This window comes from Dipodomys spectabilis, unplaced genomic scaffold (genome assembly GCF_019054845.1).
Source record: "Dipodomys spectabilis isolate Male_0828 unplaced genomic scaffold, ASM1905484v1 ptg000365l, whole genome shotgun sequence".
Classification (NCBI taxonomy): Eukaryota; Metazoa; Chordata; class Mammalia; order Rodentia; family Heteromyidae; genus Dipodomys; species Dipodomys spectabilis.
Window position 1 is genome coordinate 4,090,199 of NW_024871042.1, and position 26,163 is coordinate 4,116,361.

The 26,163-nt window shown below is 42.3% G+C and overlaps 1 protein-coding gene and 1 pseudogene across 1 annotated transcript in view; one reads left to right on the plus strand and one right to left on the minus strand.

The window, feature by feature from the left end:
• Nucleotides 1–3,837: 3,837 nt before the first annotated feature.
• On the plus strand, nucleotides 3,838–5,552 carry LOC122096098 (annotated as a pseudogene).
• A 326-nt stretch (nucleotides 5,553–5,878) lies between these two features.
• Dzank1 (double zinc ribbon and ankyrin repeat domains 1) overlaps nucleotides 5,879–26,163 on the minus strand; it is a 54,095-nt gene continuing 33,810 nt past the window's right edge. Inside the window, exons 12-20 of the mRNA XM_042666530.1 lie at nucleotides 24,320–24,521; nucleotides 17,869–17,972; nucleotides 16,945–17,019; nucleotides 15,811–15,907; nucleotides 15,244–15,344; nucleotides 10,950–11,030; nucleotides 10,415–10,542; nucleotides 7,220–7,288; nucleotides 5,879–6,778 (exon numbers count right to left, since the gene is read on the minus strand). Coding sequence (XP_042522464.1) covers nucleotides 6,607–6,778; nucleotides 7,220–7,288; nucleotides 10,415–10,542; nucleotides 10,950–11,030; nucleotides 15,244–15,344; nucleotides 15,811–15,907; nucleotides 16,945–17,019; nucleotides 17,869–17,972; nucleotides 24,320–24,521 — 1,029 coding nt within the window. The 3' untranslated portion in view covers nucleotides 5,879–6,606. The remainder of the gene's footprint in view (nucleotides 6,779–7,219; nucleotides 7,289–10,414; nucleotides 10,543–10,949; nucleotides 11,031–15,243; nucleotides 15,345–15,810; nucleotides 15,908–16,944; nucleotides 17,020–17,868; nucleotides 17,973–24,319; nucleotides 24,522–26,163) is intronic.

Below are 26,163 nucleotides of genomic sequence, written 5' to 3' on the forward strand. Positions count from 1 at the left end.
AGTAGAGGGAGCTACAAGTCCTATGTTGGGCTGAGTGTAGTAGGGGAGTCCTGAAGCTCAGGAAAGACAAAGAACCTGGGTGAAGCACCTGCAGGCCTGCTGAGGAACTTGTTTCCCCCCCCCCCCCAACAAATGGAAGGAAAAGGATATTAAAAAGGTCATGTTCATGATCATGTTTTATAGACCCAAAGGCCTGGAGATGCGAAGAACAGGAATGGGAGGGTCCTGAGGGGTGGTGATTTGTTAAACCTGCAAGTCCCTATCCTTGGCTAAGCCAGTGGCTTCAGAAAGAAAAAGAGGAGACAATTTAGGAGATGAAACTTGCAGGGCTTTGTGGCTGGATGTAAATGGGAGCAAGAAGGAAGTATTATACTGCATCTTGAGGAGAAGTCTTGGGCATGTTGCTACTGAGACAGAAAACAAGGGACTCAATGTGAGGACTCACTCTGGTGACACAGCAGAGCAGGGTGTGTTGCTCAGCTTTTTGTTGTTGTGGAAAAAATACCTGGCTGGGGTGGGGGGAGCAGGGAGGGGTGAACCCAACAACTTAGAGGAAAGATTATTTTTTCCCTCATAGCTTCAAAGGCTTCAGTCCAAGGTTGGCGAGCTTCGTGAGTTGAAGCAGGTATCATGGCATCAGCAGTACATGGTATTGAAGGCTGCTCACCACAATAGGGACCAAGAAGCAGAGAGGGAGAATGGAAGAGGGCAAGACATGCCTCTCAAGGACAACCCCACTCAGTGACCTACTTCTTCTAGCTAGCCCCTACTTTCTAAAGTTTCTGCCATCTCCCAATAGTGCTACCATCTGGGAACCAAACTTTCAAAGCATGAGCTTTTGGGGGCCATTTCAAATCTCTAACAGGCTGAGCCTCCCTGTGGGGATTCTTCTCCCCCAAAGTGGTCAAAGGCTCTCTCTAGTTTCAAACTCACTATCTCAGTCTGTTCTGTTACTATAACAAAATATCTGAAACTGGGTAATTTATAAAGTAGACATTTACTTTGCTCATGTTTCTGGAAGCTGAGATGTTCAAGAGCATGGCACTGGCATCTGGTGAGGGCTTCCTGTCCCAATGTCCCCAATGTCTCCAATGTCACAGCAAATCCTCATGCCCAGAGGTCATTTCTTCCTCCTCCTCTTCCTCCTCCCCTCCCCTTCCTCCTCCTACCCCCCCTCCCCCGTCCTCCTCCTCCTCCTCCTCCTTCTTCTTTTTGTCAGGCATGGAGTTGTTTCTCTTTCTTTACTCCCAAAAGAATAAGCATACACTGGGGCTGGGAAGGTGGCTCAGTGGTAGAGCGCTTGCCTTCCGTGCATGAGGCCCTGGGTTCAATTCCTCAGCACCACATAAAGAAAAAAGTTGGAAGTGGCACTGTGGCTCAAGTGGTAGAGCGCTAGCCTTGAGCTGAAGAGCTGAGGGACAGCACCCAGGCCCAGAGTTTAGGCCCCATAACCGGACCCCCCCCCCCAAAAAAAAAAGAATAAGCATACACTGAATGCTTTCAGATAGAGTTCTTCTACTTCCTAGTAAAGCTAGTATTTGATTTAAAGGAATTCAAGGAAAAAAGAACACAGAAGAAGCAGATGAAGCTGGATGCCGCAGTATAAGCTGACAATCCCAGCCATTGGGAAGCTGGGGCTGGAGGATCACAAGCTCAAGGACAGCATGGGCCATGTAAGTGAGCTGGTGACAAGCTTGAACTTGAAAGAACTTGTCTCAATAAATCCCCCCTCACCCTTGAAAAAAAGAAGCAGGTAAGATGATTCCTTCTCTGACAGCACGATATATTTATTAATTATATATATAATTTTTATTCTTACAAGGAATGTGTATTTTAATATATTATTCAACAAAAATAACTGCACAGAGCCTATGAGAAAACTATCGGTGGATGGGATATTTCATTAGCTTTTCTTTATTTGAAGTTTCTGTATTGTTTTAATTTCTTACAATAAACATGAAATGTTTTATGAAAACAATTATTTGACAGGATAAATTGTACATGGCTTAGTCTGTCAAAGTTTGATGAGCCTAAGTGTCTATCTTGACTACAGTGGGTCCAAGAGGTACATCCTAGTAACAATTTTACTTATGTCACAACACATAAACCCACATAAGTGAGACATTATTTTAACTTTCAATATTTACTTAGGAGAGCTAACACCCAAATATTTTCTAGTTTACTAGTTTTCTAGTTTACTAGCAGATACGTTTTAGTCTAACAACTGTAGTTAAAAATGCTTTTCAAACTTGACAGCCAGGACATATCTGCTGCAAAACCTTCCTTTTGGTGCAAATATCATTTGTGTATTAAAAAAAATACCACACAGTGAATTTTTCTCAGCAAGATTCCTGAAAACTTACTGTGTGCTAGAACCTAAAATTAAGCATAGGGTATGATCTTGACTATGGGTGTATTAGGTTTCCATCACCAAAACAAAATACCAGAGACAATCAACTTACAAAAAGTTTCATTTTAGCCAGATGCCTGGTGGCTCACGCCTGTAATCCTAGCTACTCAGGAGGCTGAGATCTGAGGATCACGGTTCAAAGCCAGCTCTGGCAGGAAAGTCCATGAGACTCTTCTCTCCAATTAACCACCAGAAAACCAGAAGTGGTGTTGTGGCTTAAGTGATAGAGCACTAGCCTTCAGCTGAAGAGCTAGGGTCAGACCGACACACACAAAAAGTTTCATTTTGGCTCACAATTTTGGGGGTTTTAGTCAGTGATCAGTTGGCTATATTGCTTTTGACCTTTGATGAGAAAGCACATTGCGGCAAAAACAAACCACTCACTTCATCATTAGAAGGCAAAAGAATGTGTGCTTAGTGTGCTTGGGTGGAGGTAGGGCAGAGAGGCAGAATATCACTAGCTCCTTCAAAGGCATGCCTCAACTCTTCTCACTAGGCTCCACCTCTTAAAGTTTCTACCACCCTCAGCAGTGCCACCTTGGGGGGACTATCTTCTAATATCTTTTATTTTTATTTTATTTATTTATTTTTTTTTTGGTCCGGTTGTGGGGCCTGAACTCTGGGCCTGGGCGCTGTCCCTCAGCTCTTCAGCTCAAGGCTACCGCTCTACCACTTGGGCCACAGCGCCACTTCCGGCTTTTTTTCTTTTTGCTTATGTGGTGCTGAGGAATCGAACCCAGGGCCTCAGGCATGCAAGGCAAGCACTCTACCACTGAGCCATCTTCCCAGCCCTTCTAATATCTTTTAATACATGGGACTTTGAAGGATCTGAACTGTAGCAAACATGGGCTGCTGACTGCTGCTGTAAGTTAGATTAGAAGCTATTCTGGACATATAAAGGGAAGTGCCTGATTTGTTCTGTGGGGCAGGGTGATGGAGGAAGACGAGGCAGAGTAGCCACATGAGCAAAGATCAGGGCCAATGGTGTGTAGGCAGGTAACCTTCCAGCAACAGTCATAATAGCAAACAGTAAGAGAAGAGGTATTCCTCTATTTTTATCTGTCCTCATGAGTGAACTTTAGGATGTTCAAGTCACAGAGATCAAACCATTTCTAAATAATAAGAAACTTCCAGGACTTCTTCAGGAACATGACACAGAAACCCGTGGTATGGTCCCTGTTACTAAAGGGAAATAGACCAGTTATTCTTTTTTTCTTTTTCTTTTTTTGACAGTCTTGGGGCTTGAACTCAGAGCCTGGGCACTGTCCCTGAGCTTTTTTAGCTCAAGGCTAGCACTCTACCACTTGAGCCACAGAGCCACTTCTGGCTTTTTCTGTTTATGTGATATTGAAGAATTGAACCCAGGGCTTCATGCATGTTAGGCAAGCACTCTACCACCATGCCACATTTCCAGCCCAGCCCAGTTATTCTGACATAAGACATTGCATGCAGTCATAAATTCTGCTTCAATATGTTAAGTGAGGAAATGCAAGAGATCACTCAGCTCTTTGCTGTCTCCTGTAGATGTCCCAGGTCAGTAAGAAGGTGTAGCTTTGTTCCCGATAGGGTACTCTATCCCTGATGGATGAGTTAGCTGAAATGCTACTTCCTCACTTATATCTGAAAAGCATCATTGTGATTGGAGCTGGAGCTGAAGCCAACAATCTAAAACTTGTGAAAGGCCTGTGTTCATTGACATTAACCTGTGCCTGGGTTGTCTGAGCAACTTTCAAACCCTCAGGCTTGACAACCAATGATGTGGATATTATTTTGGCTCATTACTTTGGTAAACCTAAATCTGATTCAAATCTTGAGACTGTGTATTTCCCAAGATATCAACCAAGAAAACCTACAGTTCTTCCTGGGTGCCTATAATGCACACAGAAACCAGGAGAGTAAAAGATACATACTGAGCCACAATGAAAAAAAAAAAAAAACATCAAAGATTCTACTTTACTGGTGGTAGGGGACAGAATGCAGTTTTCACTTCAACCCTATAAATCCAACTTTGCTAAAGACTGAAGACTATGAAGTACTGACTGAACCCTTTGAGTTTCTTTTTGCAGGGCATATCCTATGCCAGATTTGTTTCCCCATTGTGAAACACTCAACCTGGATAAAATCAGCTCTGGAGAAAGTCACTTCAGTCAGTCTGTCATCAGCAGTCAGTCAGAACTCAAAGATCCTGTGAGCTCCCGGAAGTCCTAGACAGATTACAGAGGTGCCCTGCTGTACAGATGTCCATCTCCTGGGTTATGCAAGTCCATCCTTCACATGAACACTCTATAATAGAATATTTCATCTGTCAGTTGGCTTCCACTATCTTTCACTGATTGGATAGCCACTGAACATTTTTAGTAGCCCAAGTTTATCATTCTCTTCTTACACACCCTTCTTTTTATTTTCAAGAACCACATCCTTGCCATTATTATGCCATTCCCATGTCTTTAGCGGATCCAGTTTCCATAGCTTCTCTTGCGAGCTTTCCCTTCACTCCCCAACTATGTACCTAAGATTGATTCCCAACTCCATGTGAATGCAAGTGTATCTGTGTTTGTGTGTGCAAAGTTATGTAATTTTAGACATACTTTCTTGTAGTGCTTCAGCAAAAAACAGAAATGTGACTTTTTAGATTCTCAATAGTGTGTGTTTTTTAAGGGAATTTTGGAGAACAGATATTTAGGCAGTGTAGACCACTAGATTCTCTTTGGGCTCCAAATTGGTCAATACAATTTAAAGGGAGACAGCAGTTATGAGGAATGTAGAAAATCACACTACAGTTTGGATTATTGATAGATTCCGATTGACAGTAGAAGGGTTGCCTGTCACATAGACAAATAAACAGGTGGCAGCCACCTCCTTTGTGTCCAAATGGATTCATATTTGCTATTCTATAAACAAAAAGCAAGGCTATATCTCATTAGAAGCATATGAAGGATGAGAATCTCATCCAACATTAATTTTCTCCAAATAAATAATTCGACTACTAGACTCTTAGCAGACAAAAACTCAGACTAAAATGCCAGCTTCTACTTTGCAGACAAAAATTTCTGTCACTGTTGTATCTGCTAGCACTTGCCAGTCATCCACACATCTGTAGGACAACCCTCCCAGGTCTGTGATGGAGGGTGGTTCTCTATCCTTCAATCCAAAAATGAGAAAGGAAGAAAAAAATACAAAAAGGGGAGAGGTATGGCCTAAAAATGACACTGATGGCAAGTATGTGAGCCAGGAGAGGGGGAAAGGAGCAACCATTAACAAGATGTCACATGAAGTGAGTGTATGTACCCATGGCTCCAGAAGATTTCACTGAAGCTAAATTAAAGTAACATGGAACCCATTTCTAAGAAAAGGTCTTAATGCTATAATTCCCTTTTTGTAAGAGGGAATGGGCTGATCTGTAAGGCAGCTTTGCCCTGGTAGAATCTGTTTCAACCCCTCATGCATTGTAGGTGGGGAGGAGGCTGTCTCATCAGTCAGAAAGGCCACTGGACGAATGTGAAAGTATCAGAGGCCACGCATCAAGGGCATAAGTAGATGGTAAGAGCAGGAGATGTAACTTGGGGTTACCCAATTTCCAGTTTTAGAAAGACACTTCGCAGACATATTGTTTGCTCTTTGTTAAGATAAGGAAAGTATAACTGCCAGAATACAACTTTCAAAAAAAAAACCAAGTTATTAGAGCTACGTAAGTCTCATTGTTACTTGAAGATAAACAGGGGTAAAATATATGTGTGTGTGCTATGTATTTTTGTATAGCCCACGTGTACATGCACATATACATATATACATGCTATCTAATGCTATACCACCCCTGGAAAGATGGGGCCAGCCCTGGTGTCACTGGCACCGCTGAGAAAGGGAGTGGTGGCTGTCAAAGACAGGAAGAGACTGTTACCTAACACTGTATACCTTTCAGCTTTGAACCATGGGCAATTACTATTCATTGAAAAATAAAGTTAAAACGAAAGGCTACGTTAAAAAAATAGGAATTAACTATGAAAAAGCATACATGACATTAATCACAATCCAAGGTACGTTGGGAGCCATGCATATGGCATTAGAGATGTAACACTAACTAAAAAATAATCTAATGAATTCCTCTCAACCTCAACTCCTAATCTAAGTACACATTTCACAAATGAACAAAGAGCCAGAACAGGGTGATTTCCTCTTGGCAAAGCTCCATGGCTACCTCAGATCTTACAGTCACTCAAGCTGAGGTTCTTGGGTTGGGTGGGTTGGTCCTCAAGCCCTTGGCTGAACTTAGTGGCAAAGAGCTTGATGATGAGGTCATCCGCAATTTCCAGAGCCACATCGTATGCTGTCTGGCCTCTTGCATTCTTCTTTTGGATGCTTGCATTGCATCTGGAAGGAAATGGAGAAAAAGGAGCCCTGAAGTGCTCAGGCCCATGACCCCCAAGGCCCAACTCTTCCCTGACACAAAGGCCAGACTGTTACCTATTGGTCCTACCTCCTCAGACCTGTCCCTAAGAGGCCACCATGGCTCTAAGCTGTCAGTGGTGACTCTACTTGAGACCTTTTAAGATATTGTATGATTTCAAAATACTCAATTGTCAGTATAGCCATTGGTTCCAATTTACATCAAAGCTCTTCAACCAATGTTTAATGAGGGCAACATTTTTATTGTGCTTCAAAATCCCTGACTGGCAGAGGTCACAAGGCAGCATGGTGGCCCCTATTCACAAAGGTAGCAGTTTAGGAGCTGGGCTCCTCTAAAACGACCACGGGTAGGTAGAGAGATCACTCTGGCCCTCAGTAGTGCCCACCAGAGGCCAGGGAACTTACCCTAGTAACATGGCGACACTCTCCTCCAGGCCAAGCAGGGTTGCTTCATGAAGTGCTGTATTTCTGAACCTGTTTGTTGGGCAGGGGCAGGGGCAGGGTGTAAATCCTTAGTATCCTCAGGAATTGGACCAAAGGTTGGTGGTTTCACTCATTAACCTACTCACCTGGGAAATATCTGTCAATCTCTCTCTCTCTCTCTCTCTGACACACACACACACACACACACACACACACACACACACACACACACACATAGCTTTGTACTTGGTAACCAAGTACTCTACCACTTAAGTACACCTCCAGCCTGAACTTAGGAAAATCTCAAGTATCCCTCTGTGCCCCTTCCCTTGGAGGAATACTGTATACTGTGATGGAGAAGCTTTGATATCCCTTTGATATCCCTCCCTCCCTCCCTCCCTTCTTTCCTTCCTTCCTTTCCTCCTCCTCCTTCTTCTACTTTATGTTACTGAGTATTGAACCTGGAGCACATTGTACCTGCTGGGCAAGCACTCTGCCACTGAGCTACACCACAGCCCATCATCCTTTCTTTCCCCCTTTTTTTTCTTACCTACCCTTCCTCCCTCCCTCCCTGTGGAGAGCTGCGGGAGCCGACCAAAGATGGCGCGGCCGCATGGCATGGCCAAGCCAAAGATGGCGCTGGCCTCCGCCTTCCGCCTTCCCGATGGCGAGTGCTCTCTGTGAAAAACAACTCCTTATATGGCTATGGCTTGGCTACTGGCTTGCTTCCGTGTTTGCGACCCTATTGGTATATGCCACGTGGCACCTCGGGATTGGCCATCCAGGAGGCTTATAACCGGAGTGCGGGTGCGGGGCGAGAGAGAAGCTAACAATCAAGGTTCCTGAATAAACTGCTTTGAGAAGAATCCCAGGTCGTGTCTTCCTTGCTGGTCGAGGTGGATGCGACACCTCCCTTCCTCCCTTCCTTCCTTTCTTCCTTCCTTTTTTCTTTCTTTTCTTTTCTTTCTTCTCTCTTTCTCTCCTTATTTCTTCCCCATCTCTATTTTTTTGTGTGCTGGGCTTGAACTCAGAGCCTAGGCTTTGTCTTGAGCTTTTTTGCTCAAAGCTGGAGCTCTACCATTTTAGCCATAGCTCCACTTCTGGCTTTTTGTTGGTTAATTGGAGATAAGAATCTCGGGGGGGGGGAGGTTTGGGTGGGAGGGGAAGAGCGGAGGTGGGTAGGATGGGAAGGGATGGGAAGGGGAAACAAAGCAGCAGGCTACAATGCTTGATAAGAAATGTACTCATTATCTTGCCCATGTAATTGTAACCCCTCTGTACAGTATTTCCACAATAATAAAAAAAGAATCTCTGGGACTTTCCTGCCTAGACTGGCTTCAAATCTAAAACCTTTATCCTTACATCTTAGCCTCCTGTGTGGTTAAGATTGCAGGCATGAGCCACCAGTGCCTGGTCCAATCTTTTTTTTTTTTTTTTTGTCAGTTATGGGGCTTGAACTCTGGGCCTGGGTGCTGTCCCTGAGCTCTTCAGATCTCAGCCTCCTGGGTAGCTAGGATTACAGGCATGAGGCATTTGAAATCAGTTTTTTTGGTTGGTCATGGGGCTTGTACTCTGGGCTTGGGCACTGTCTCTCAGCTCTTCAGCTCAAGACTACCACTCTACCTCTTGAGCCACAGTGCCACTTCTGGTTTTCTGGTGGTTAATTGGAGATAAGAGTTTCAAGAACTTTCCTTGCCTGGGCTGGCTTTGAACTGTGATCCTCAGATTTCAGCCTCCTGAGCAGCTAAGATTAGAGGCTTGAGCCACCAGCATCTACCTTTCTTTTTCTTTTCTTTCTTTCTTTTTTTTTTTTTAATAATATGAGAACCCTGTAAGAATCTATTTTGGACTTCATTTAACAAATGCTAATTAACACTATTTTAGCAAATTTCCTGAAAAAGGTTTGAAATAAATTGGACATAGTGTCAACTTTGTAAAAGGTGAAAGATTTATGCAATCTGAAGACAAACCAAAGAGTACAATGTCAACTTTGGATTAGGTCTCTTGGATATTGTCTATATGGATCATTCTTCAGGCATGAAGCTCTTAATTTTCGATGCCAGTCCTGGGGCTTGAACTCAGAGCCTGTGTGTTATCCCTGAGCTTCTTTTTCCCCACAAAGCTAGTACCCTACCACTTTGAGCTACAACTCTACTTCCAGCTTTGGGGTGATTATCTGGAGATTAGTCTCATGAATTTTCCTACCTGGGTTAACTTTGAATCCAGATCATCATTTCATGTCCTTACCCAGGCTTTATTTTTCTCTGTAGCATGTAGTTTCTGAAATTACTTATTCATTTCTTTACATCTTTACTGTCTCCTCCACTAAACTGGAGCTCACCACTGTGAGTCTAGCAAGTAGAATGGACTAGCGGACTAGCATATACTAGGAACTCAGTACCCACTTGTAAAATGAGAATGTCAATGGAGTGAATGAACAAACTGAAGGAAAGGTGTTGCCTCCAGGACTGAAAGCCACATACATCTCAGGTAAATGTCCGTGAACCTCTCCACTCAGTTGTAGAAGACTAATCCTCTTAATTAAAGCAACCAGAATTGTCCAGTTAATGAGATAGCTTTACATTTCCCAAAAGTTAACAAGAAAGAATCTTTTCACTGTGCAAAACTCTCAGCATCAAATCCTACCTAATGGTTTTAGGCTTTATGGTGCACATAATTTAGCTACTTAAGTAGTAAGTAAACACAGTACTGGAGAAAGACCAAGCAAAACCCATAATCTGTTCCATGTCAAGGATTCATGTAGTGAACTCAGGGTGGCCGAGTCCCTCCAGCTGGTGTCAGCATCCAGAGACAGCTGTGTAATGTTGTCTTTCTGCACTAACATCATGAGTGTGTTTCCATGGGAATATACTGGAGCCTCTCTTCCCTTAGGATTGATCTGCACAGTTCAGATGAAAAAGACTGCTGGATACTCCATATCTTAGTGATTTGTTGGCCTTATATCACCATTTATAAAAGATGAAATTAGGCAACTCAACAGACCATTCTTAAAATTCTGTTTTACCCTCCTCTTACTTAGGTTCAAATAGATTTAAGTGGCTTTAAGTGGTTCTTATTGAACAGGGTGTGGGTGCTGATTGATTCTGTTGCAACAGACCCTTGAGCTGTATCTGCTTATGACAGGATAGCTAGTGGACCTGTCAGCGGTTCACTTACGGTCCCCACTGCTGGTCGATGTCTGCTCCTCTCTGAGCGAGAACTGGAATGGCTTCATGGTGCTTATTCACAACAGCCACAGTAATAGCGGGCCGGCCTTCATTATCACTGCAGTTGGGGTCTGCTCCCTGTAGGACATGGAAAGGGAGAAACACACTACAAAATCCTGAACTCAGCGTTTTCTCACTGCCATCCTACTAAGTATAACAAGTGTTCTGTTAAAGAAATAGTGGAACTAAAGTTGACCTCAAGACCCAATCTGGACATAGCTGGGAAGACTTCCATCTGGCTTGGTTTGGAAAACAGGCTGAAGGTCAAATGGGGTCATGGACCAGGAGTTCTGTCCGGTCTCATGCATGTTACTTGGGCTCATATGCATGTTACTTGGGCTCATATGCATTTGCCTATTATCATTGTTGTAAACACTAGCAATAGTGAGTCTAAAGCTTTTGAATGGCCAATTATTCTCAAGCAGGTTAATCCACAGGCACCAGGTAGAATGACAGGCTGAACTAGGTAGAGCAGTCACACTCACTTCATCTAGCAGCTGTTCAAGCACAGAGACTCTTCCTTCTCCTGTAGGGCCGACTTCCTCCAGCAGGAGTCTGTTTTCAGGCTGCAGAATTACACAATGTGGTCATTCCCACTCCCTCTGTGTATCTGTACTATTTGCGTCCCAGGCCTCACACTCAAGCAATGCTCCCTTTTCGAGCTTAGCAGTAACATTCCCAGTTGAGTTCAAGCCACATGGATGGGGGATTCTGAGTGTGAGTGTATGTGTGTGTGTAAGAGAGAGAGACTGTGTGTGTGTGTGTGCACACATACATAATATTAAACAACCAGCCGCATAAACATTTGTATCTAATATTAAGGACACTGCACTGACATTAATTTATATTATTAAGGGCAGAAGTGCAATGAGAAACCTCACAAAAGCAAAGAAACTCCACACTACTTTTATTAGAAGAAAAGCAGCCAAATGAATTTACTTTATTTTTTCTGTGTGTGTGTGTGTGTGTGTGTGTGTGTGTGTGTGTAGTAGGCAATTGAGCCCAGAGTCACACACACACACACACACACACACACACACACACACACACACGACAGGTGCTCTATCACCGAATTACACTGCAGCTTTTCTTTAAAATAATTTTTTGAGACAGAGTCTTGCTAGGTTGCCCAGGCTCACCTTGTGGTCCTGCCTCAGCCTCCCAAGTGATATGGGGATGCACCACAGCTTCCAGCTACTCTGCATGGTTTATAAACGCTTCAACTTTATATAAAACCATCTGGGAAATGGGTGAATTAATTGTTTAGAAAAAAACACAGCTTTCATGTATCATCAGAAATCAGAAGAATCTTTTATATTTTCAAAATGCTATAAAATGCATTTTATATATGAAGAAGACTGAAGGAAATAAGCCAATACATATTTCTGTCTAGGTCTCATGGATGATTGTGGGTGGTCACCTTGTATATGAAGTGGAAATAAAACCCACATCTTGTCTGGTAGTAGTAGTAGCTCATGCCTATAGTTCTAGCTATTTGGCAAGCTGAGATATGGAGGATCAGGGTTCAAAGCCACCCTGGAGAGTTTGTGAGACTCCATCTCCAAAATGACCAGCAAAAAAAAAAAAAAAAAGCTGAGCTGGAGATATGTCTCCTGTGGTAGAGTGCCATCTGAGCAAGCAAATTAAGGTACAGGCAAACAAAACAAAGAACAAAAACAAACACTTTTCCCTGGGACTCTAAGCCTTTCAGAAGATGCTGGGCCCAGGCTGTCACCTTCACCTCTCCACCCCCATCTCTCTGCTGAGTACTTTCGAGCAGGGTTCTCTAATCAATAAACCCTCAGGGGGTATCTGGAGAGATATTTATGTTTATACTAAATTCTAGTCCTTACGGAAAAATGCACTAGAATATTAGCATTAAGAGGCATGAGAGACTTGGTCATTTTTCACTTTTTTTTCAAACACTTAGAAACATGTTTGGGATATGTGTGCCCAAAAGTTAACATTATATTAATGAATGGGTGTTACTGTGTTTCTCATACTTAGCCCTTAAAAGCAGATGAGAGAGTAGAGGTATACAGCAGTGGGACATCAGGTCACTTACAGGGGAGGGTAGAATCCCTGAAGTTGTAGACTGTTAAGTTTGAATAACTCTAATACTTCTCTAACACCCATTTCAATATTTCAAATGGGGAGGTGGAGAGTACAAGGAATCATAAGCAACTGGATTTTAAAGAATTCTGAAGGGCTGGGAAGGTGGCTCAGTGGTAGAGCGCTTGCTTGCATGTCTGAGGCCCTGGGTTCGATTCCTCAGCACCACATAAGCAAAAAGAAAAAAGCTGGAAGTGGCGCTGTGGCTCAAGTGGTAGAGCACTAGCCTTGAGCTGAAGAGCTGAGGGACAGCACCCAGGCCCAGAGTTCAGGCCCCACGACCAGACCCCCCCCCCCAAAAAAAAGAATCCTGAAGTCTTTGTCCAAATGACCGGGGTTGACTACATGCAAAGCACATATTGGGAAAACCAAAACAAAGTCCTGTCTTTGAAGAAATTTCAGTGTAAGCGAATCGGCCAATGAGTGCATTGCTGAGGAAGTTCAAGAGTCTGGGGGAAGCAAGGATGGAGAGATGGCACCACATGTGCCCATCTCCATGTGGGACTAGGCTCAGGCTTTGGGGCTTATTGCTAATCACAGCTGGATTCTGTGTTGCAGCCAAAAAGAGCCAAACAAAAGGCAAAGTGGAACCAGTGGTTCACATCTGTAATCCTAGCTACTCAGGAGGCTGAGATCTGAGGATCACAGTTCAAAGCAAGTCTGGGTAGAGAAGTCCATGAGATGCTTATCTCCAATAAACTACTCAGAAAAAGCCAGAAGTGGTGCTGTGGCTCAAGTGGTAGAGTGCTAGCATTGAGTAAAAGAAGCCCAGGGACAGAGCCCAGGTCTAGAGTTCAAGCCCCAGGACAGTCAATAAAAGAAAAAAGAAAAAAGCAAAGTTGAGGACACTGTAGTCGATCCAGTCTTTTCCTCCAGAGTTCCCTTGAGAATTAAACAAATTTTAAAAAATTGGGCGAAAACAAACTCTATAACTTTGGTGCGGGGGGGGGGGTGTTTGCAGGGAGGATTGGGTGGGAGGATGGGGGGAGGATGGGAATGGATGGGAAGGGGAAACAAAGGAGGAGGCTACAATGCTTGATAAGAAATGTACTCATTATCTTGCCCATGTAATTGTAACCCCTCTGTACAGTATTTTCACAATTAAAAAAAATTGGGGAGGGGGAGATGGGAGGGTAGGGATGGTAAGGGGAAACAAAGGAGGCAACAGTGCTGGATAAGAAATGTATTCCTGGGGCTGGGAAGGTGGCTCAGTGGTAGAGTGCTTGGCTTGCATGCATGAGGCCCTGGGTTCAATTCCTCAGCACCACATAAGCAGAAAAAGCTGGAAGTGGTGCTGTGGCTCAAGTGGTAGAGCACTAGCCTTGAGCTGAAGAGCTGAGGGACAGTGCCCAGGCCCAGAGTTCAGGCACCATGACTGGCAAAAAAAAGAAAAAGAAATGTATTCCTGGGTTGGGAAGGTAGCTCAGCGGTAGAGCACTTGCCTTGTATGCATGAGGCCCTGGGTTCGATTCCTCAGCACCACATAAGCAGAAAAAAAAAGCCAGAAGTGGTGCTGTGGCTCAAGTGGTAGAGTGCTAGCCTTGAGCTGAAGAGCTGAGGGACAGCGCCCAGGCCTAGAGTTCAGGCCCCACGATGAGACCAAAAAAAAAAAAAAAAAAATGTATTCCTTATCTTGCTCATGTAATTGTAACCCCTCTGTATGGTATTTTCACAATAAAAAACTTATTAATAAAAAAATTCTAGCCATAAGAAACCCTGACAGAGTTCCTATCATTTTGAGGAATTCCAGTAAGATGATAGCAGACAAAACCTGACAGGAAAAGCAAAGCAATTCCATCTGTACAAAGAGGTCTATGTGGTTTCAAGTGGAGCCCTGCAGAAGCTGAAAGTTAATTAGTAAGGAAAGCAGATGTTGGCTGCAGACTGAGCCCAGGTGTATGTTATTGTTAGGAGCTGAGATAGCTGTTTCCTCTCCCCTTCTATCTCATATGAAAATGGCAGAAGATTGCACTCTTAAACTGGGACAACTGCTTTCTTGAATGCACCTGATTTGTCCAATAAATACTTCTATTAGGAGAAGGGCACAGCTCAGATCTCCACAACAGAAAAAGGGGTGGGTGTGGAGGGCAAGGGAGGAAAGACAGTGGAGGGCAAGGGAGGAAAGATGGTCCCACTAAGGACTGAAATACACAAAAGCACATCACATTCCCAACATCTTCCCAATTAGAGAAAGGACCTTCTTCACTGACCTTAAAGGAGACCCTAACACTTTCTCCCATCCCCTTCCAATAGCTCCAGGGAAACTAGTCTCACAAAATAGCCTACACATGGACTTCAACCCACATACTCACGTTGGATTCCCATGCCATGCACTGGTTTTATTCTTTTTTTTTTTTTTTGGTGCCAATCCTGGGGCTTGAACTCAGGGCCTTGGCACTGTCTCTGAGCTCTTCTTCCTCAAGGCTACCACTCTACCACTTGAACCATGGCAACACTCCCCCTTTTCTATGTATGTGGTACTGAGGAATCAAGCCCAGGGCTTCAGGTATGGTAGGCAAGCACTCTACTATTAGAACACATTCCCAGCCCTATGCTGTTATTTTTAAAAGAGCAGGAAATAAGGAAGTGTTAAGGAAGTATTCTGTTCAAAAGTGTCAAAATAAACATTAAAATAACAGAACTATAGAGACTAAGAAATACACATACTACAAGCTGTTCTTTCCTTTTGTGAAATTTCTTGGTCTTGGGATTCCTCATCCTCTTGACCCTTTCCGAGGTGTCTGATGTACACTGGCTGTAGTCACTCACTGAAATGACAAAGAGTTGTAGACCAAAATGACCACTCCCTCTCCACTCCCTTCATGTAAGATGCCACTTCTACTGTCATGCCCCTCAAAAGTCAGAAAGATAAAATGGATTGTATACAAATTTCCATCTTAATAAAACTGGCAAGAGTGACCCCTGAAGCCACCCTACTTCCCTGTCTAGGAAACAGAGGATGAGTAGAAGGAAGGGAAATAGAAGAGACTTCAGTTTGGGAGCTGAAAATAATATATACACCTCACCCTACCTCCAAAAAATGAATCTCCAAACCCTATGAAGGACTTCAAAAGTCTCACCGTGATTTCAGAAAAGGAAGATAAATAAAATGGCTGAAACATAACAGTAATCTTTGTGATGGGGCTGGAAATTTTTATGTGAGTCCCTGCCATACTTGCCAAAACACTGTGCTCCTGGTCATTGTTGTAACGTCCCCAGGAAAGAACGACTCACCCAGGCTGGACCTGCTGCCGTACAGCCCATTACCGCCCTCAGCAACACTGCTCAGAAAGTGGTCGCTGAGATCCACAGCTTTGTTCAGATACAGGTTCTGGCCAATGCAAAAATTCAGGTACCAGGAATGAGGAGGCTGCTGTGTCCTGACACAGCATGATCTACCTTGCTAACCTGCTTCTATTTGTTAGTGCTTGCTCCCTTTACCCAGAGAGTTGAGCCTGTGTAAAGCCAAGACATCCTTCTATACCCTTCCTCACTTTCCCTCCCAGGCTGAGTCATCCATTTTTGCCTCTTCATCAACCCCTCAGTGGGACCTACCTGTTCTCCATCACTATCTCCTCTCATTGGGCCCTTGTTCTCACACAGGGACTATTTCAATACATCCCAACAGCCCTTTACCAGTCAGGGTTAAAAGTAAATGTGTCCTTCCCCCATAGAAGTGCCTTAAGCATCTTGGGGACTGTGGAAGTACAATGGGAGGCTTAAGGCTGCTGGTTGATTCCTGATTCTGTCACTTACTAGTTTAGTGTCCTTGGAAGAAGCAAGTTACTTCTCTGAACGTATTTCCTCACTTAGAAAATTGAAATACTATGTGTACTTCAAAGGGACATATTAAATGTTAGTTCTCTCCTTTTCTTTGCCTTCCTTTCCTGTCTTTTCAGTCCAGTAATTATCCTTTTGCCTATTCTGACTTGTCCAAGGCTACTGATATGGGTCAGTTAATATCTATTAATGCACTTATAGGCTCTGGGGTAATGCCCTAGTCCTTATATAAAAGGAGTCTTGGTTACAAAGCTTAGTTTAAAAAGCAAATGAGCAAACGTGTATATATGTCATTCTTGCTCCAAGTCAGTTATATCAAGATATGTCACAAGACTTAAATGAGTATGAATAAGCCAGACGACATGACTTCGCACGGGTGATAATTCCTGCTCTTAACTATATCTTTCTATATCCAAAAGCTGACTTCTCTGAGATTAAACTCAAGTATTTATGTGATTTTATGAAATTGTTGCCTACCATCAATATTTAGAACTTCTTTTCTATAGATTACACAGAAGCATTCCTATAAATTATAAGCTACGATATACTAATTCAAAAGGTTAATATTAATTCTAAAGGTTTACTTACCTTGTTAGAGACTTGAATATAATTCAGCCTGATGCTAACTTCACAGCCATCCTCATGGACAGTAGCAGAGATGAGCTTTTAAAGGAATTTCAAAAGGAAATCTTAACTGTGGGTGTGGGACTCTAGGCTTACTGCCTTGAGCAATGATCTAGAAATTTCAAGGTGTCAAATTTAAGTTCAATCAGATATGTTTTAACACAAAATAATTTAATGAAAGAAAAACTGAAGTACAAAAATGAGATATGAGTAGAAAACAGAGAGTAAAATGGTAGATCCAAATCCTGCTATATCAATAATTGCATTAATTATAAATAAATACTTTAAAGGGCACAGATTTTTAGACTATACCCTTTGATTAAAGGAAAGAAAGCAAGATCCAAATTTATACTTGCTTCAAGAGGCACACTTTAGTTAAACCATATGACTGGATGTGATGGGAAAGGTACTGTGGCGGTTGGGGGATGCAGTACAGAGCCCTGGTAATTAAAATAATTAAAATAATTCACAGTTGAGAAGATTTCTCTGTAAGTAGCAGAAAAAATTAGATTAAAACAGGGGGCAGGAAATGTTTTTGTGAAATGTTACAATAATTTTAGGTCCTAAGGGCCATAAATTCTGTATTACGAATACTTAACATTGGCATTGTATCACAAAGTAGCCATAGATAACATGTAAAGGAATGCACGTAAGTGTGATCCAATAAAGCTTTATTTTAAAATTGAGTAGCAAGCCATATTTGTTCCACATGTCATAGTTTGCAGACCTGTAGATTAGCTTATTAATATTTTTTAAATCCCAATATCGTTTATTAAAGGAAATTGTGAGAAGTTCTTGAAAATGAGGCACTGTGACAGTTTAAGGCAAAACCTTGAAGGAAGCCTGATTACCAAGAACATTCTAAAGGAGAAATTTCATCTTACTCACCTTTCCCATCCTGGGTTCAGCGATCAAGGCCCGGAATTCAGGGTTGTTCTGAGCGTAAGATCTGAGGTGAGCAGAGATGTGATCCAACTGTTTCCTCCAGTATCCTAAAAAAAAAAAAAAATTAGAGAAATCCAGCTATATGGATATTTCTTCTGAGACTAAGGAAGAAACATGTGGAATATACATTCTCAGTGAATTTTTTTTTTTTTTTTGGTTGGTCATGGGGCCTGAACTCTGGGCTTGGCCACTGTCCTTAGCTCTTCAGCTCAAAGGCTAGTGCTCTACCACTTGAGCCATAGCACCACTTCCGGTTTTTTTCTGCTTATGTGGTGCTGAGGAATCGAACCCAGGGCCTCATGCATGCAAGGCAAGCTCTCTACCACTGAGTACCTTCTCAGCCCAAGTTATTTTCATCATGATCATTTTCCCTATGAACATCAGTGGTACACGAATAAATTTCATTCCCCTGCTGGCTTCAGAAAACAGATGATTGATCATGGAATATTACAAAATTTCAAAAGAATATCTTTTGATTGTCACACGTGAAGACAAAGTCATATAAAATAGGTTTCTTTTCAGTTTCTTTTATGAACCTCTCTGCTGATTTTCATGGTGTTTCCACTAGTTTGCATCCTCATGAAAGGTGAATGAGAGTTCCTTTCTCCCTGCATCTTCACCAGCATTTATTTATTTATTTGAACTCAGAAACTGAGCAATGTCGTAGAGTTTCTTTTGCTCAAGGCAAGTTGCTCTACCACTTTAGCCACTTCCAGTTTTCTGGTGGTTTATTGGAGATAAGAGTTTTACAGGGCTGGGAAAGTGGCTCAGTGGTACAGTGCTTGCCTTGCATACATGAGGCCCTGAGTTTGACTCATCAGTACCACATAAGCAGAAAAAGCTGGAAGTGGCACCATGGCTCAAGTGGTAGAGCGCTAGCCTTGAGCTGAAGACCTGAGGGACAGCACCCAGGACCCACGACCAATGACAAAAAAAAAAAAAAAAAGAAAAGAGTTTCACAGACTTTCCTGCCTGGGCTGGCTTTGAACTGTGATCCTCAGTTCTCAGCTTCCTGAGTAGCTAGGATTACAGGTGTGAGCCACTGGCGCCCGGCCTCCCTCTCTCTTTTTCTTTTCTTTTCTCTCTCTCTCTATCTTTCTTTCTGTTGGTTGTGGGGCTTGAACTTAGGCACTCCACCACTTGGAGTCACAGATCCACTTCTAGTTTTTGAGTAGTTAACTGGAGACAAGCATCTCACAGGGACTTTTCTGCCCAGGCTGGCTTTGAACTGCGATCCTCAGATCTCAGCCTTCACTGGCACCTAACAGTTGTTTCTTTTGATGTGCAAAACCTTTTTGATTTGATGTAGTCCTGTTAGTCAATTCTTGCTCTTATTTGCTGGGCAACTGAGTCTTATTCAGAACATAATGACCTGGGCCTATATCTTCCAGAGTTTCCCCTAGAGTTTCATATCTTTTATTTAAATATTTGATTTAGAGTTGATTCTATGCAGGATGATAGGGATCTCACTTCAGTTTCCTATATGTAGATAATCTATTTTTTCCAGTACTATTTTTGAAGAGGCTGTCTTTTCCCCAATGTATGATTTTGTGGTTCATTAAAAAAATTAGTTGTAGCTGTACAATTTGATTCCTAGGTAGTCTCTGTAGTATAATTTGAAGCACTGTATTGCAATGCCTCCAGCCTTGCTATTTTAGTTCAGGATTATTTTTGTTATTCAGGATCTTTTATGCTCCCACTTGGATTTTTTTATTTTTATATTTTTTGTGAAGAATGACATTGGGATCTTGACTGATACTAAACAGAGTCCATAGATAGCTGCTGGTAGTAGGGCAATTTTCATTATATTAATTCTGCCAATCTGTAAGCATGGAAAGTCTATCTTTAGGATGTCTTCTTTAGTGTCTTTCTCCAAGTTTTTAATGGTTTTCATTGTAGAAGTTTTCTACCTCCGGTTAAGGTTATACCTAGTTATTTTATTTATTTATACGTATATGAATGCACGTGTATATATGTGTGTGTGTATTGTGAATGGGATTGTTTTCTTCATATATATATATATATGTAATATATATATTATTGTGAAAATACTGTACAGAGGGGTTACAATTACCTGGGCAAGATAATGAGTACATTTTTTTTTTTTTTTTTTTGGGTCCTGTCGTGGGGCCTGAACTCTGGGCCTGGGTGCTGTCCCTCAGCTCTTCAGCTCAAGGCTAGCACTCTACCACTTGAGCCACAGTGCCACTTCCGGCTTTTTTCTTTTTGCTTATGTGGTGCTGAGGAATCGAACCCAGGGCCTCTGGCATGCAAGGCAAACGCTCTACCTCTAAGCCACCTTCCCAGCCCCAATGAGTACATTTCTTATCAAGCATTGTAGCCTCCTCCTTTGTTTCCCCTTCCCATCCCATCTTCTGCCCCTACCCCCCCACTTATTTGTTTTTTGTTGTTGTTGTTTTGGTCATGGGGCTTGAACTCTGAACTCTGAGCCTAGGTGGTGTCCCTGAGCTCTTCAGCTCAAGGCTAGCACTCTACCATTTGAGCTACAGTGCCATTTCCCTTTTTCTGAGTTTCACGGACTTTCTGTCTGGGCTGGTTTGGAACCTCAACCCTCAGATGTCAACCTCCTGAGTAGCTAGCAGTCACCAGCACCTGGCTACTTATTTGTTATTGTTATTATTATTATTATCTTTAAGTAGTTATAAACAAAGCATGTTTTCCTCACTTTTTCTCAGTTTATTCTGGGCTGGTCCTGGCACTTTAACTATGGGCCTAGGTGCTGACCCTGAGCTTATTTTGTTCAAGGTTAGCACTCTACCACCTGAGCTATAGCTCTACTTCCTGCTTTTTCTGAGTAGTTTTACTGGAGATAAAAGTCTTAAAGACTTTCCTGCCCAGGATGGATTTGAACCACAATCCTCAGATTTCAGCCTCCTAAGTAGCTGGGATTGTAGGCATGAGCCACAGGTGTCCAGCTCAGTCTGTTCATTCTTAATGTGCAGAAAAGTTATGATTTTTGTATGATGATTTATATAACCATCAAGTCTAGTAGGTTTTTTATGGTGTGGAATCATTAGGGTCTTTTATTTATTTATTTATTTTTTGGTCCGGTCGTGGGGCCTGAACTCTGGGCCTGGGTGCTGTCCCTCAGCTCTTCAGCTCAAGGCTAGCGCTCTACCACTTGAGCCACAGCGCCACTTCCGGCTTTTTCTTTTTGCTTATGTGGTGCTGAGGAATCGAACCCAGGGCCTCAGGCATGCAAGGCAAGCACTCTACCACTGAGCCACCTTCCCAGCCCCTCATTAGGGTCTTTTAAGTATAGATCACATTATCTGCAAATAGGGACCATTTGACTTTTTTCTCTATTTAAAAGCTTTTCTTTCCTTTTTTTTTTTTTTTTGCCTTATTGCTCTGGCTAGGTTTTCTAGTGCTAGGTTGAATAAGAGTAGGATGAATACCCTTGTCTTGTTCCTGACTTTAGACAAAATAATTTCAGTATTTTCATTTATGTTCAGGTACATACCTTCTCTTCAAAGTTTCTTCATAGATTTTATCATATAAGGATATGCTGAATTTTGTCAAAGGCCTTTTCTACATCAATTGAGATCTTCATGTTATGTTTTTGATTCTGTTTATGTGCTTTATTATATTTACTAATTTACATATATGGAACCACTCTGGCATCCCTGGAATTAAACCAACTTAATCACTTTATTGTGTTGTTGAATTCTGTTTGGAAGTATTTTTTTTTTTTAGAAACAGCTGAATTCTTTTGTGACTTGTTTTTCTCTTTTTTTTTCTTCTTTTTGTCTGTCATGGGGCTTGAACTCTGGGCCAGGGCACTGTCCCTCAGCTCTTCAGCTCAAGGTGAGTGCTCTACCACTTGAGCCACAGCACCATTTCCGGTTTTCTGGTGGTTTACTGGAGATAAGAGTCTTACAGACTTTTCTGCCTGGGCTGGCTTTGAACCGAGATCCTCAGATCTCAGCCTCCTGAGTAGCTAGGATTACAGGCATGAGCCACCGATGCCTGGCTGACTTGTTTTTCTTAATATACAATTTACAGGGCTGGGAAGGTGGCTCAGTGGTAGAGCGCTTGCCTTGCATGCATGAGACCCTGGGTTCAATTCCTCCACATAAGCAGAAAAAAAAAAAAGCTGGAAGTGGCGCTGTGGCTCAAGTGGTAGAGTGCTAGCCTTGAGCTGAAGAGCTGAGGGACAGCACCCAGGCCCAGAGTTCAGGCCCCACGACTGGACCCCCCCCAAAAAAAATTTACAAATAAGTTAAAAATTGTACAGAGATAAATTCATATAAAATACACTCCCATTTTACTCATGTAAAGTTAAACAGCAGTAAAAATGAGATACCCAATGCATATGAAAATGTCCTTATTGTGTTTGAAGTATTTTTAATTTTTTTATTTTTATCTTATTTTTTGTCAGTCCACTGAAGTCAGGCCCTAAGCACTGTCCCTGAGCTTATTTGCTCAAGGCTAGCACTCTATCACTTGAGCCACAGCACTCCTTCTGACTTTTTCTTTTTTTTTTTTTTTTGGGGGGGGGGGGCGGGTCTGGTCGTGGGGCCTGAACTCTGGGCCTGGGCACTGTCCCTCAGCTCTTCAGCTCAAGGCTAGCGCTCTACCACTTGAGCCACAGCGCCACTTCTGGCTTTTTTCTTTTTGCTTATGTGGTGCTGAGGAATCGAACCCAGGGCCTCATGCATGCAAGGCAAGTGCTCTAACCACTGAGCCACCTTCCCAGCCCCTCCTTCTGACTTTTTCTGTTTATGTAGTTCTGAGAAATTGAACCCAGGGCTTGCATGCTAGGCAAGCACTCTACCACTAAACCACATTCCCAGCCTGCTTGGAAGTATCCTAATTGAGAATGTTTATACTTACGGTCATCAAAGAGATTGACCCATAATTCAAAAATATTGTTGTTAATGTTTTGTCCAGTTTTGGAATGAATACAAAACTGGCTTCATAGTTGAGTTCAAAATATCTGAATGAATTCATTGGTGAATCCATTGGTTCCTTTGCTTTTCTTTTTGGAAGATTTTTTAATTAATACTTCAATTTCATTGCTCATTATGAACCTATCGAAGTGGCTTTTTTTTAATCATCCTGGTTCAATTTTGGTAGGTCAAATTATCTAGAAATTTGTCCCGTTCTTCTATACTTTTCCATTTGAAATAGACTATGACAAGATTCTAAGAGGCCAGCCACAAGAACTACAGAGTATTAAATAGCTAGAATCAGCAAATCCATGGACAGACAGTACATTAGTGGTTGCTGGGCACTCAGAGAGGGAATGTAGACAGTAGCTACCTGACGAGCATGGGGTTTACATTTGGGATATCAATTGTACATTTTAAAATAGTAAATTGGTAATTTTATGTTATCTAAGTTTTACCCCAATAAAAATGTGATAATGGTGGATGTGGTATCACACCTCTGTAATCCCAGTTACTGAGGAGCCAAAGATCAGGAGGGATGTGATTCAGGGACAGCCCACATAAAAATTTAGACACAAGCTGGGTGCTGGTGGCACATGCCTATAATCCTAGTTCTCAGGAAGATGAGATCTGAGGATCACGGTTTGAAGCCAGCCTGGGAAGGAACGTCTGTGTGACTCTTATCCCCTTAACTACCAAAAAGAAGCCAGAAGTAGAGCTGTGGCTCAAGTGGTAGAGTGCTTAAGCAAAAAGAAATTCAGGGATAATGCCTAGTCCTTGAGTTCAAGCCCCAAGATCAGTGCACACAGAAAATTTAGGGATAATGCCGGGTGTCAGTGGCTCATGCCTATAATCCTAGCTACACGGGAGGCTGAGATATGAGGATCATGGTTCAAAGCCAGCCTGGGCAGGAAAGCCCGTGAGACTCTTATCTCCAATAAAACCACTAGAAAACCAGAAGTGGCGCTGTGGCTCAGGCAGTAGTGAGCTTGCCTTGAGCTGAAGAGCTTAGGGGCAGTGCCCAAGCCCAGAGTTCAAGCCCCACGACCGACCAAAAAAATAAATAAATAAATAAAAGAAAAAAAAAGAAAATTTAGGGATACCCCATCTCAACAAACAAGTTAGGTATGGTAAAACGTGTGTCAATTCATCTGTAAAATAATTAGAGCAAAAGGGGGACAGTGTGGCTCAAATTGTAGAGCATCTACTTCTGAGTGAAAGGCTTAGTTAACAATAAAGTAATAATGTCAGATGATAATAGTGATGAAGACTTACAGTGTGTTTACACAATTGAAGGAATCTATGTATGCACGGATTATTAATCAGAATAACCCCTTCTAATTTGATTGATGAGCTAAATAGCAGGGCACTGAGTCCAAATCACTACTAATCATACAGGGAAACTACTTCAAAAAATCAAGGAACTTCAAGAGAAAAGATGAGATGCTCTTCCAGAAAAAGGATGTTTTCTGTCCCCTCACCTCTTCCTGGGCTGATGGCTGTGATGAAGGGTTTGTGGTCATTCATCTTCTCCAGCCTCTGCTTGTGAGAAGCCATTTCCAGTTCCTTCTGTGCAAGCAGCTTGCCAGATGGGTAGAACAGGCCAGCAGTTTGTGTGCCCGTGTTCTTCCTGGTCCCATCATGAGATATGGGGACACTTAGAGATTGCCAGGCAGGTCGAGGCTATCAACAAGGCAGAAAACATTTTAAAATGAGAATATGAAGGAATTAATCTTCCAGTTCCCTCTTACTCATTGAAAACAATTTTAGCTGGGCACTGGTGGCTCACACCTGTAATCATAGCTGCTCAGGAGGCTGAAACCTGAGCATTGTGGTTCAAAGCCAGGCTGGATAGGAAAGTCCACGAGACTCTTATATCCAATTAACTACCAGAAAACCAGAAATGGTGGTGTGGCTTAAAATGGTGACACATTAACCTTGAGCAGAAGAGCTCAGGGACAGCAAGCACCCAGGCCCCAAGTTCAAGCCTTATGACTGAGAAAAAAAATTAATCAGGGAAATGTATCTGTTAGACCAATGAGCTTCATTCCCATAGCTTAACATGCTTCTTCTCCTTCCTATAGCTTAGCATGCTCCTTTCCTAGGCAACACTTAGGACCATTTAGTAAAGGCATATCTCTGATACATTCTCCACATCTAAACACAGAAACCAAAAAAGTCAACATATAAGATTGTGTAAGCTACATACTGCACAATGTCATTTCACTTAAGGAGCATTATTTACACAGTAAGCAATTATATCTGTATACTTATTTGGCTATAAAAGAAAATGTCAAAGAAGTTTCATACATTACAATCAATTTCCAACAGGTGGCAGTCAAGTATTTTGAGAAAAGAACACCTTTGTCTCATTGACACAGCCTTACATAAAGGCTGGTGGCAGTCCCACAAGTATTCTCATCTTGGTTAAGAAAGCCATGGACTCTACAACTGTATGCCAAGTGCTGAGTACTTGCACTTTCTCGAGTAATTACCACTCTTCAATATCTTGTAATAGTGGGATAAGAAGAAACCTCTGACTTAGGTAAACTCACAAAGCTAACAGGAAACTGGTTGTTTAACTATAAATGCTGGTGAAAATGACCACATGAGATTTCTCTCACACACAGCTCAGATTTTTTTTTTTCCTGTCCATCATGGGGCTTGAACTCTGGGCCTGGGCGCTGTCCCTCAGCTCTTCAGCTCAAGGCTAGCGCTCTGCCACTTAAGCCACAGCGCCACTTCCGGTTTTCTAGTGGTTTATTGAAGATAAGTCTCATGGACTTTGCTGCCCGGGCTGGCTTTGAACTGTGATCCTCAGATCTCAGCCTCCTGAGTAGCGAGGATTACAGGCGCGAGCCACCGGCACCTGGCACAGCTCAGATATTGTCAATGGCAAAAACAACCTGACATACGTAGTACAAATTGTCTAAATAGAACAGAGTAGGGAATAAAGTTCCCAGAAAGCTACAGGAAAAAAAAATAAAGAGAAGACCATTTTACCTACATATTAGAAGTTTATTTCTCCCTAGTGGCACTATGTCCATTATCTTGCCAATGCTTGCTATACCTTAGGCTACATTGGACAGGAGCCTATTTTAAGGTGTTGGATTATTCTGAAGAAATCATCCAAGTGTTTAAAACCTAAATTGATTGTGTTTACTTACCTGGTTGAAAGTCCATGTGAAAGGTAGAAGTCTATTGGCTCTGTTCCCTGGATGGGCCCTCAGGGTAGTGAGCATAGATTCTTATTATATCCTATTCCCAGAAACCAATTCTTTCCTTTTTCAATTTAAGGATTTAATACCATTGTGCAAACAAGATT